At 45.8% G+C, this 12,305-nt stretch overlaps 1 protein-coding gene across 2 annotated transcripts; it reads right to left on the reverse strand.

Moving 5' to 3' along the window:
* Positions 1 to 263: 263 nt before the first annotated feature.
* On the reverse strand, positions 264 to 11,434 carry arhgef2b (rho/rac guanine nucleotide exchange factor (GEF) 2b). Of its 2 annotated transcripts, XM_029505282.1 has the most exons (22): positions 11,250 to 11,434; positions 8,322 to 8,484; positions 7,307 to 7,374; positions 7,153 to 7,216; positions 6,889 to 7,021; positions 6,602 to 6,705; positions 6,286 to 6,429; positions 5,444 to 5,694; positions 5,244 to 5,369; positions 4,980 to 5,097; positions 4,652 to 4,900; positions 4,461 to 4,537; positions 4,028 to 4,200; positions 3,873 to 3,940; positions 3,546 to 3,782; positions 3,395 to 3,472; positions 3,275 to 3,309; positions 2,923 to 2,964; positions 2,631 to 2,681; positions 2,242 to 2,538; positions 1,929 to 2,085; positions 264 to 1,779 (listed from the first exon to the last, which is right to left on the reverse strand). In XM_029505282.1, exons 1-22 carry the CDS (start codon positions 11,304 to 11,306, stop codon positions 1,730 to 1,732), a joined length of 2,742 nt encoding a protein of 913 aa, XP_029361142.1. In that variant the 5' UTR covers positions 11,307 to 11,434; the 3' UTR covers positions 264 to 1,729. The 2 variants fall into 2 exon arrangements, with proteins under 2 accessions (XP_029361142.1, XP_029361143.1); XM_029505283.1 differs by lacking the exons at positions 7,153 to 7,216; positions 7,307 to 7,374; positions 8,322 to 8,484; positions 11,250 to 11,434 and having other exon boundaries at positions 6,602 to 6,662; positions 6,889 to 6,956.
* Between the last annotated feature and the right edge of the window lie 871 nt (positions 11,435 to 12,305).

Raw genomic sequence — 12,305 nt, forward strand, 5'->3', positions numbered from 1 at the left:
CAACGCAAACGCCATTTGAGTTATTCAGTAAATGTTCAGTTTGCGACAAAATAAAACCCGTTTGAGTAAAGTCATCTACAAATCCATTCCAGAAGAACAGAAAAATAAAAACAACCCAACAGCTAAAACTCGCTGCATTGATTATTAGTACTAATACATTCATATTTCTGCAGGGGTGAATATAATTATCACAATTTTATATACTTGGGTGTTAAAGGATATATATCTGTGTTATAGAATATAAACCCGTGTGTTAGGCAAAATAAGTATTGAGCACATCAACATTTTTTATTTCTCCCATTGTAAATACAAGTGATGTTCATAAGAAAGAAACAGCAGCTTTCAACATCCAGCTGATTAGATTTATAGAGAACACAGTCAAAGCATAAAAAGCAGAAATCTCCTCTTATCAAACCGTTATCCAACAGACAATGACATTTCTACTGGTTCATATAAGATACAGAAAGAGAAGCTTAATGAGCTCAGTCTGAACACCAGACTGCTGTCTGACCTGGAACCCACAGACAGACCTGGTTCTGGTTCTGGTCCTGACCTAGTCCTCAATTTAGGCTCCTTGCACTCAGTGGCTGAGGTGAAGTGAAACAATGATGACCAATAAAAACAGCAAATAATGAGCTGCCAATCAGAAGACAGAACACGTTCAGGTTCTTCAGTCATGCTAACATGCTAACAGACAGCCCTCTTCAGCAGTGATCTCAGCTTCAGTCAATAAACAAGATTAATTTTTTACAGCACTGTTATTGTCTACTCATTACTATAAACCCCCTTCTCCCCTTGACCCAAACCAATAGCTGTGGTACCACCTCACCCTGTGAACCTTTAAAAACATCAAATTCATTGGAAGAAACTTCTCTCTCTGCTCATCATCTCAACATCTGACATTTCAACTATTTTTAGGTTTAGTTACTATATAAATAAACACCATTCACCGTACAGAGTCTGTGTTCAACTGGACTGTCTGGCATACAGTAACTAAATTGCACACTGCAGTTGGTATCTGAAGGCATTCTGGGTAATGTAGTGTGTGCTTCATATTTGAGTTTTAATCGTTCTGCTTCACACTAACCACACTACAGTCCTGACGTCATAGACAACTTACTCTGTCATTGGTCCACATTGTTAGGGGACAGCAGTGGATGAGGTTCCATTTCTCCTTCATACATTATGTTCAAGTGTCATGAAAATGGAAGCCAAACATGACAAATGTCAGAAAACTGATGTCATCTTTGAAACATAATTGTGACCAATTAGAATTCTGAAAAGTAACCTTGATCGCTTGATCATTTTAAATCTTGCCATATTTCAGACCTAGCAACCCAAAGTCTCAGCATCTATGACATTCAAAGACTCAAACATGGAGACACTCGGGGAGGCAGCAGAAGGCAGCAGCAGGATTTCACCCTGAGACAGAGAAGAGGGTCAAGACTGTGCATTGAAGGCCTTACTACGACCCAACCCCCCTCCAAACCCTGCCTCGCCTTCATAAATCCCACCCATGAACGTGCTTGTTGCCAGGGCTCCAGCTGGCATGATGATGTAAACAGGTCACATGGTTATATGCTGTTTATAATGACATTCAGGAAATATTGTGGAGATCAAAAGCTTCTGTAAAACAGGAAATTACATCAGTTCCAGCTAAGTGACATCTTGGTGACATCACAGTTACATCAGCAGTCCCTTTGGTTCATCAGGTGGAGGTGTGATGATGTTAACTGGGGTCAGTTCCACACTCAGTCTCCTCAGGGATGTCCTGCAAGTCTGACAGGTCAGAGGTTACAAGTTACCATGGTGACCATTTTACATTTCACCCATCAATTATGACATACTTCAGTGTAACATGACACTGTCACCATGTTATTGATGAAATTAATGCTTCATAATAATCAACCACTCAGTCTGATACCAACCCCTGGGACTGTCAGAGCGAGGGGAGATCTTCATCACTTCCTCTTCTTCCTCCTCATTTCCTTCCTGGACGCCGTCTAATTGGTCCACTGGCTCCTGACTGGCCCGTGGGGAAAGAGAGCTGGACTCCAATTCCCTGCTGCCCCTCCTCCTGCTCACCTGGACAAGTACAAGGGGTATCAGACTAGAACATCTGGACAGATGTTTTCAACATTACTTAGAGTAATATCTCAGTAGAAAGGAAGGAGTTCAGTTTCGAGAACAAAGCCAAAAAGAAAAACTAGTGAATTTAATAAATTTTCCACCCAAATCTACCTGTTGCTCCTTAATGACATCACTCATCCCTCCATTGACTCTCCTCCTGCCCCCTGGCTCCACTCTTTCTTTGTCAGCCTCCTCTTGCCTCAGGCGCAGCCGTGTCACTTCCTCCTGCAGGAGCTCCACCTGCCGCCGCAGCAGCGCGGCCTCCCCGTTGGCATCCAGCCCTGTGTCCCGCGACACTGACCGACTAAGTCGAGGGCCAGGGGCAGGGCGCGAGCCTTGGATAGTTGTGAGGGTGGGACCTGTACCGACTGACAGCTCCAAAATTGAGTCTTGACAAATCACAGCAGCCTGGTGGTGGAGTCAGTGACAGTAATGTAGTCACATTATCCTCATTATCACTATGGATAACAAACATGTAATGATCAAAGGACAGCACTGACCTGTAGGGCATGAAGCTGGATACTCAGATTTACCAACCGCTGACGGACTTGCTGTGAAAATGGCAGATGTCAGCTGTTAAAAACTTCTCTGATTGGATGAAAACTCAATCAGATAACAGCTGGAACACAGTACTTGTAGTGTGCAGTGTGAGGAACATTGAACATAAAGATGTGAAGACGTAGGCTTCTATACGATGACAGATTGATGTCAGAGTGAGGATGAAGGAAAATGAAGGACTATCCCTGCTGATCTATGATCAGGGTTAGGGTTAGGACAGCAAGTGTTTGTTACCTGGTTGAAGGTTCGTTCTTGCAGCTGGTTCCCATTTTTGTCCTGAGAAACAGAAACTAACATTTAAAACTCAGCTTAAAATTATCTTCAAAGACAGCTGAACTTTAAATTTTGATAGTTTCCTTTTTGTCATTGCAAGTGAAGCTCAGATTGCGGTAAAAATTCACAGGAAATAGAATTATTTGAATCTAATATGGTAAACACACATACAAGATAACACTACTGCTGTGATATCAGAATAATACCTCAAAATATATATAAAATATTGTCCCTTACTGGTGACTCCCTCCCTGTTTTCACTTCCTGTCTAAGTCAGGCCCTTTCAGAATAAACTTATATTGACTAAACTTACCTTGGAGGAACCATTCAGAGATCCAGAGTCTCCATCTGAAAGAGAGACAGGTACAGAGACAGGTAAAAACCAGGGGAAAGTGCCCATTACTAAGGGAATGGGTTAGATGGGATGACTCACTGCTGATCTCCTGGTTGCCATTGGTTACGGTGGACCTCTGGATGTTGGCCTCTAACAACAGCTCTGTTAGTTTGTCCACTGAAACACAGAGACAGGTTGAGTTCAGCAGTCCATCAAACTCCAACCTCTTAAATGATTCACAAGGCTTCACCTTCAGCAATGGCAGCGGTGAGGAGTGGCTCGGCCCGAGGAGCGTGAGGAGTGTTGGCCCGGAACAGGTTCCTGCAGGAGGAGGAACTAGAGGAGGTCCTGAAGGAGGAGGAGTTTGGGTCCACCCCCTGCTCTTCTTCTTCTTCTCCTCTTCCTGTTGCTTCTACCAGGTCAGAAAACAGAGTCACACGCTCCTGCAGGAGCTCCAGGACCTCCCTGTCCTTCTGCTGGATATCAGCTGGGGAAGACAGGGGGGGAAACCGAGGAGATACTTCATAAACTTTGCTTCAAGGCCACTATAAGAAGAGAGCTGGTGTGGGGGCAGTACCTCTGAGTCTCCGTAGTAAGGCTTTGTCTTCTGTCTCAATCAGAGGAAACTCGTCTCTGGGTGGAGAACTGAGGAAAACAGGAGAACAACAGTATTACAGTATTACAGTATTACTGCACTACTGCACTACTGGACTACAGTACCACAGGACTGACCTGAGAGCGGCCTGCTGGATCCGGTTCATCCAGGTCCTCCGGTCATCTTTTGATGTAGCATGAAGCTCGTACATCTCTGGAGGAGTTGAGGCACTGAGCAGGTACATCCCTCGCTCTTGATTGGCTACATTTCTGACAATCAGGTTAGTTAAAGACACCACCGGAGATTTGTCCTGAGAAGACAGAGAGGGGACAGAAAACAGGTAGAAACATGGGTGACACAAAGTAATGAAGACAACTCCCATGATCCCTGGTTACTTCATGACATCATCAGGTGCCATCTGTTACAATTTGCACTGTGAACATGAGGGGTCAGTCAGGGTGAGTTAAGACAGAGCGAAACACTAGCTCTAAACTAGACCTGGTCTCTGGGGTTCAGTAACACCTGGTCTGATTTGAGACTTAGGAAGAGGACCATGGAACATGGACTCACCAGTGAAGCGAAGGTGAACTTCTGATCCTTCTCCTGAAGGAAAACCAGAATATCTGACATCAGCAAGACCAGCACATCTGGACACAGAGACATGAAAACAGCTGTAAGCTCCACTCGTAAAGTGAGGTGTCAAAAAGAATAAACAGCTGGATCGGGTGAACAGGGGATGAAGTGTAACTGTCCTCCTCTACCTTTCATCCTGGAGCCCTGGACTTTACAGAGGAACGACCCCTCGTGGAGGAGTTTCCTCCGGAGCAGCTCTCCTCCTCTGAACACTCCTCCTCCCTGGACCTCAGCCTGGGCCCGGGGGTCCAGACGGGCCTGGATCTCCTGCAATCTCCTGGTCCGGTCCAGCTCCAGGACCTCCTGGTCCACTGAGCTTATGAGGTCCTTGAGGAGCCGCAGAGCCTGGCTCAAAGTCTGCACTTCCTCCTCACTGCCTGCAGGAGGTCACAAATATGGTCACACCACAGGTCAGAGGTTATTAGAAGTCAGAAATTATCAGAGGTCAGAGGTCACCTTTGGTGTTGTCAAGGATTCGTTGGATAAGGACGGGGTACTTTGTGATTCGTTGGGTCACCAGCAGGATGCACTCTTGGACGCCATGGCGACGCAGCAGAGGACCACGACAGACACGCTGTTATAGGACAAACACAGGCAGGTATATACCAGGTCTGTTTTACCGCAGTTACAATCAGTCTAAACCAGACCTGAAGTTAATCCAGATTGATTGTAACTACATCACAATGTCTACATCTGAATAACCCTGGTCCTGGTCCTCACCCTGATGAACTGCTGCAGTCGTCGGTCTCTTGTCATAACATCTTTGTAGAGTTTTACAGCTTTTGGATGTCGACTGCAGAACTCAGAGTAAAGTTTCTTCATGTCATCTGCACACTGTCCTGAAAACTGTACACACAGCTCACAGGTCATTAGTGAGGTCACAGGTCATTAGTGAGGTCACAGATCATTAGTGACCCTACCTGTCTGAGCAGTAGGTCTCCGATCCTGCGGACAGTGAAGTTGTTGGAACTGCCCTCTATCAGCCCCTCTTTCCTCCTGTTCAGCAGCTCTGACAGGAGGCTGGAGTGGAGCTCCAGGAGCTGGTCCAGGCAGGGGAAGATGGTGTGAACCACACCCGCCTCAAGCATTACGTCCTCCAACATCCCACGCCGATACACTCCCTCCATGATTCGCAGTGTGCGGACATGGTGAAACTCTGTCTGGATCAGTTCTGAGAGAGAGACATTGGTTCATCTATGTGAATCCTTCAATGCCATGTTAACAGATAGAGAGAGCACCATGGCAACAGACAGAGTTCATTGTGATGTTATCTCCACGTGTGTCTCCATTCATCCATCCATCTTCTTCCTCTGGTCTATTTCCGGGTCACAGGGGGCTCTGGAGCCAATCCCAGCTCACCCTGGACAAGTCTCCAGTCCATCACAGAGACAGACAGAGACTAACAACCACTCAGACCTACGGAGAGTTTAGAGTCACAAATGAACCAAAACAGGATGTCTTTGGAGGCCCCAGGCTGGGAACTGAACCAGGACCTTCAGAGATAACCACTGTGACACCGTGCTGCCTGTGTGTCTCCACGTGTCACTGAATCTTTGCATCAAAACTTTAGGAATCAGTCTGTTCATACAAGTGAAAGGTGGCTCAATATGTTTCAGATTTGATCGAAGTTAAAGTGACACCAGGTGAATGGAGGCTTGGGGGGTTTTACACAAAGTAACCTCTGTATTGTGATGTGTCAGTGTGGTCTTACACATCTGTGTTGTTTGTCTTGGATGTGCATCTCTGTGTTTTGTGTACAGACCGTAGATTACGTCCTGTTGTCTGATCAGGTCTTTGTGTAGTGTTTGCAGAAATTGTGGCTCCACAGCTAAACTCCAACTGTCAGCCTGAACACAACTGCCATCCAACTGCAGCTGCTCCAGCAGGGGGCTCCACCACCACTCCCCTACACACACAGACACACAACACAACACAACAAACTTTAATATCTGAAGCTGCTCCTGGAGAGAACTCAACCACCACCACTCACTTAAACGCAGACACACAACACAATACATCACACGCATAAAATAACACAACAAACACAACACAGACATTGATCCCTTTGCTGAACCCACCGTCGTCTGTCAGAGACTCCATGGACAAAGTTCTACTCCTGAAGTTCAGAGACTCTGTGGACTGAGACAGAATCCTCCTTAGACCAGCAGAATCCTCAGAACCTCTAAGTAAGAGATAGGTGAGAGATAGACAGGTGAGACAGAATCCTCCTGAGACCAACAGAGTCATTGGACCCCCTGAGAGACAGACAGAACACAGTAGAGCCATGTTCTACCGAACTGTGACTTCACAAAAACCTTTTCACTGATGGGGAACAACACCCATTTGGCTCAGAGCTCAGTCTCACCCTGCGATGTTATTTGTGGAGACGCTCTTGGCGAGCGACAGTCCAGAGCGGACTCGTCTGGACCCAAGGAGTGACTGACGGAAACTGTCAGACGGATAGATGGCTGAGCTTGGACGCTCTTTCATCATTGGAGCTGAGGGTGAGACAGAGTATTGGTCATTCACATGCCATGATGCAACTCAACTGTGCGTTTCAGACAGACTTGGAGCAAGAGAGACAGACAGGATGACAAGGGACGGAAAGGTTAAAAGAGTGTGGGCTCACTTTTGTTCCGCAGGGCGACATTCTGCAGAGCTGAGCTGTTTCTGACCATTGCCAACTTCTGTTGCTATTAGGGAGAGACAGACAGTCAGTTGGACAGGTAGCAGGGAAGAATAGACAGGTCATCAGTAGAGACACACAGACAGACAGATCTTACCCTCTGTTTCATCTTTGCACAGCTGGCTAGACTGTCCCGGCAGCGGTTGTGGATGGTGACATTGCAGGCTGTGAGACAGACAGGTAGAGACAGTCAGGTAGGAATACAGAAGGGTAGACAGACAGGCAGAAATAGACAGAGACAGACAAGAAGGGACTGTTTCCTGACTGACTTGAACAAAGAATCCGGATTGGTTCATTCAGATTGGGTTCAGCCTTCACTCACCTGACACTGAAATGATTATATCACCAGTGAGACTGGTTCATCACTACTAGGAGTGATGTCACACTGTGACGTCATAATGTTTACACACCCCAATGTTCTATAATTAATATTCTGACCCAAAACATGTGAACCAGGTTCTGACTGTCAAGTCTGTGTTCCAGAAGAATTCCCAGGACCCACATTATTCCTCTTTCACCATTGACATACTGTGATACACACACACATTAAATACACACTGTGCCACATGTGTCCCCTTGACCCAGTTCTCAGGGTCCAGACCAGCAGCCAATCAAAATGTAGGTCAATGGGGTCACACATGCACAAAAATACAGAAACACACACACACAGTCAGCCAGTGCTCACTGTGGTAGAACAATAGACTGACACTGTGTGTGTGTGTGGGTGTGTCCGTGTGTGTTAATCTGAACATGTACATCTGTTCATTGTGAGGAAGATTAAGCGCTGTCTGTGTCTCAGTCTGTTGGTTTGTTGTTGTTGGACCAACAAAGCCTCCTGAGACACAAATATTTATAAATAACAACAATGTGTTCATGTATATGTGTGTGATTGTGGTCTGAGCGTTTAGATGTAATGTACATATATTTTATGTATATGTTGTACACACGTCTCATTGTTGTATTTATAGTGCCTACATGTCGTGTATATGTTGTGTGTGTACATTGTATATATGTGTTGTCCATGTGTTATTTACATATGTTGTGTAGATGCATAGATGTTATTTGTATCTTGTGTACTCGTTGTATACACCCCTGTGACCGTGCAGTCCTACCCGGGCAGCTCAGCGCCTCTTTGGCTGTGATGCTCCTGTTGCAGGATGAACACAGCGTGGTCGATGACACCGTCAGTGACGTGAACAGGTGACCGTTACTCGACCTGGCCTCTCTCTCTCTGGCCTCCTTCTCTCGCTCCTTCAGCCGCTGCTTCTCCTTATTCTGAACACAGAGATGTGGTATTCAGTGACATCACCTGTATGTGATCATCAGTGACATCATTTGTATGTGACTGTCTGTGTTTACGGCCAAATCCCAAAGTAGCCCACCCCCCGGAGGGTCCTCCATGTTGCGGGCCATGTCAAAATGAGTGGACTGTTCAATCTCAGAGAGTTTCCATCAGAGCAGGTTTCCTGCTGTCGCAGCAGGAGAACGGAGGAGGTGTTCAGTTACAAAACAAAAGAAGGAAATATGAATTTGTCTGAAAGATCCCTCTCATTTCTGAGCACCAAATTTCCTCAAATTCAAGCACTTGGTTACAGATATCAGTCAGAATGGCCAAACTAGAACTTCCTCAAACTGTCGAAACACAAAAACTCTAGACTGCTGCTACGAATCGTACGTATTTATATCTTTGGCCGTAAGTGACATCACAGCAGAACGTCTATCCATTGTCATTGTGATGGCTACTTCCTATTCATATCATCCACCTTCATGAGATGAGCCACCTTAACCCCAGACTCTGTCTACTGGCCACAGTGCTAACCATTACACCAGGGTGAAGGTTCACCTGAATCATACAACCTCAGGTGTGTTCAGGTGTCCTGGAGGAAGAGATGAGGAGGTGAATGACAGAAGTGAAGATAACCGTGGACAACTGTAACTATCTCTAACTGTGACAGTGTGTAATGGGGACTGTAATTGTGTGTAAGTAACTGTGTGTAACTGTAACTGCGCCTGAAAGTCATTGTGTGTAACTGTACCCGTGTCAGGCTGTCTTTTAACTTCTCTTTTCTCTAAAGTGTTTTTCACATCAACTTCTGCTCTGGACTGGGAGGGGCAGGAAAGGGAAGTGTGTGTTTGTGTATGTGTGTGCGTGCGTGTGTGTATGTTTGACCGTCCAGATTATAAAATAACTTATTCTTAAGTATTTAAACCTCATTTCACAGAAACACAGCAGAAACTGGACAGTTCTTCTAATTTATTTGTTGCTAAAGAAAACAAAGACTGTGGCAATAAAAACCAAAGGACAGCACTGGATCAAAACCACAATACAAACTCAATACCACAACAAAAACAATGAAAGTCCCAGCAGACATTCATTTGTACAGACACACATGGTCAGTGTACAGCAACAGTTTAATGTGATGAGCCAGTTGCCATTCTGACAATCTACTCTCAGCTCCCAGTATGAGCTGCAGCTGTCAGTGTAAACAAACAAATGCTGGTTAGCAAAACAAGCCCTTTTTAACAAAAACATGAATTTGTAATTTATTTTTAAGCCATCTTGGTTATTTTAAATCAGTAGAAGCCCTATTTGGAGGAGAAAGTGGCACTGAGGAAGAGTGAGGGGTGGATCTGACCTGCTCTGGACTCTCTCCTGATTGGGTGGTCCATCTGTCTGTCACACAGTAGCCCCGCCCATGTCCCCTCCCTCCTTCCTAGTCTGTTTCCCTCTAAATGGTGCTTCATTAAAAAAGTCAACATCATGGTGTATTGACTGTAAACTAGAGACTGAGACCATAAACTCATCAGGAAAATGATTACTGAGGAGGAGGAGGGAGGATTAACAGATAGAATGAAGGTCTAAGACTCAGGTCCAGGTTCAGAACACTTCCTGGTTTTAGGAGAAAAGATTCACACTGACCTGTCACCATGGAAACAGGATTTAATGATGCCATGAATGGATGACAATGGCTGGAATGAAGCATACTCAGTGTAAACGTAATGATCTGGTGACAGTCAGTGATCAGCTGATCAATAAAGAAAGAGCTCAGTGATGTAGGGAGATAAAGAAAGCTCTGTATGGGGGGGGGGGGGGGGTCATGAGACTGAGAAAGACCCAGGGAGGTGGAGAGAGAGACAGAGAGACAGAGAGAAGGAGAGAGAGAGAGAGAGAGAGAGAGAGAGAGAGGGAGCAAGAGAGAATCTATATAGTATTATAGGTTAATACAATGTGTATATATTACAGTGTACATGTAGTACTCTGTGTATACAGTGTGTATATAGTACAATTATAGTGTATATACCTAGGCGTGTATTACTTGCAGTATATTTCTGATGTATCTTGTACTTTTAACTTCAGCATTTTCATTGACAAACAAAAAAATCTTTTTATTGTCAGTTTAATGTTTACCTTGAGAGGTCAAAGGTGAAACACGAATCGTCATCCCCGACTTCCCGTATGACTAAACACACACACGCACACACAAACACACACACGGCTTCCCCTCCCCCCGCTCGTTTCCTCCTGCAGGACAAAGCGGCCACGCTGCCGCTAACGGACAGACGGAAACACACTGAACTCAGTCTTCACATGTACACAAGGAACACACACCGACAAACAAACGGCAGCACACACGGACACACACGGACACACTGTGTGCTGAAAACCGCTCGATCTGAGTCTGAAGTGAAAAAAGTCTATTTCCCGTTTGTGCGCTCCTTCAACTTCACCGTGTTCCCCCACAGGCCTCCGCACAGCCGATCACTGAGCAAAGTCCGATTCCTGATCGAACATCAATATAATAATAGATAAACACCAACATCTGCAGTAACGGAACAGACGTTTTCCAGATGTGAGAGGACAAAGAGCAGACAGAAGACACAGAAAGTGGCCAGACTCCCACAATTCTCCCTGTCCCGGCCCAATGACGTCCAGATGCTCCGATCACTCACCAATAATCATTATTAAACAGTATCGATCACCACATTCGGAGTGCACGCGCCCTCAGAGTGTTTCTATCTCTTTTTTCAGATGAACGTACCTTCATGTTGATTTCCTTCATCCTGTCCTGTCTCCTGCTCTCCAGCAGCCGGGACATCCCCTCAGACAGATCGAACTCAGCACACCTGTCAGTCTCGGCCCTCGCTGATCGATAGTTGTTTGATTCTGATCACTGATGATCCGGAGGACAGTCGGTCTCCGGTTCTGGAGCAGTCCGCAGTCGGATCACAGAGGGTGGGACCTATTCTGACTGACAGGAGCGCTCTCTGCTTCTGACCAATCATAGCTCAGCCCGCTGCCGCCCCCTCAGCCAATCCGCTCTCCGCTCGCGCTTCGTATCCCGCCCATGTAGCGTCTGTCAGGGAGCGTTTGTTTTTAATGCCAGGGTGGTCAGGGAACCAATGTGGGCGGAGTCAGTCTCTATGACAACGTGTCAACCTGTCACATGGTGGGAAAAAACGAATCACAGGGAATCCAAGGGGCCACGTGAGCACCACGTCATACACAGACATGATTATAGCCCCTCCCCCCGGGAGATGGCACATGGTATACTACCTACTGTGTGACGTGGAACTGAACACTAACCCCGCCCTCCTCACCGGGTCACATCGGTCCATAATCAAACCAACCTGTCTGCTGCTTCATAACGGAAAAACAAGCACAGACTGTGGTACTGTAATACTGTAATACTGCAGGACTGTAGTGTGGTAATACTTTATTGCTGTGCTGCTGTGCACTGTGATACTTCATTATATATTTTTTATATTTTACTTTTAATCAAACACCATCCGACTGAGATTGTAAAACCAGACTGACTATATGTCCTGGCAATAATAATTGTTGTGTAGTGTGAACACTGTGAACACTGTGTTTCTGATCTGTTCATAGCTGCCTCCTGGTACCAGCTGATACCGAGGTTACTATGACAACTGACTGCCACACACAGACAGGATGTGATGTCATCACTTTCAGAGAAAGCAGCTGCAACTCCACTACACCTGAGGAAAGGAGCTGATGAAAAGAGCTGAGGAAAGAAGTGTAACTACTTTCTGTCTCCTATCTCATTCAGCCAAGGAGACACTGGACCTGCCTTGCT

The sequence above is a fragment of the Echeneis naucrates genome, chromosome 6, assembly GCF_900963305.1.
Source record: "Echeneis naucrates chromosome 6, fEcheNa1.1, whole genome shotgun sequence".
NCBI classification, from domain to species: Eukaryota; Metazoa; Chordata; class Actinopteri; order Carangiformes; family Echeneidae; genus Echeneis; species Echeneis naucrates.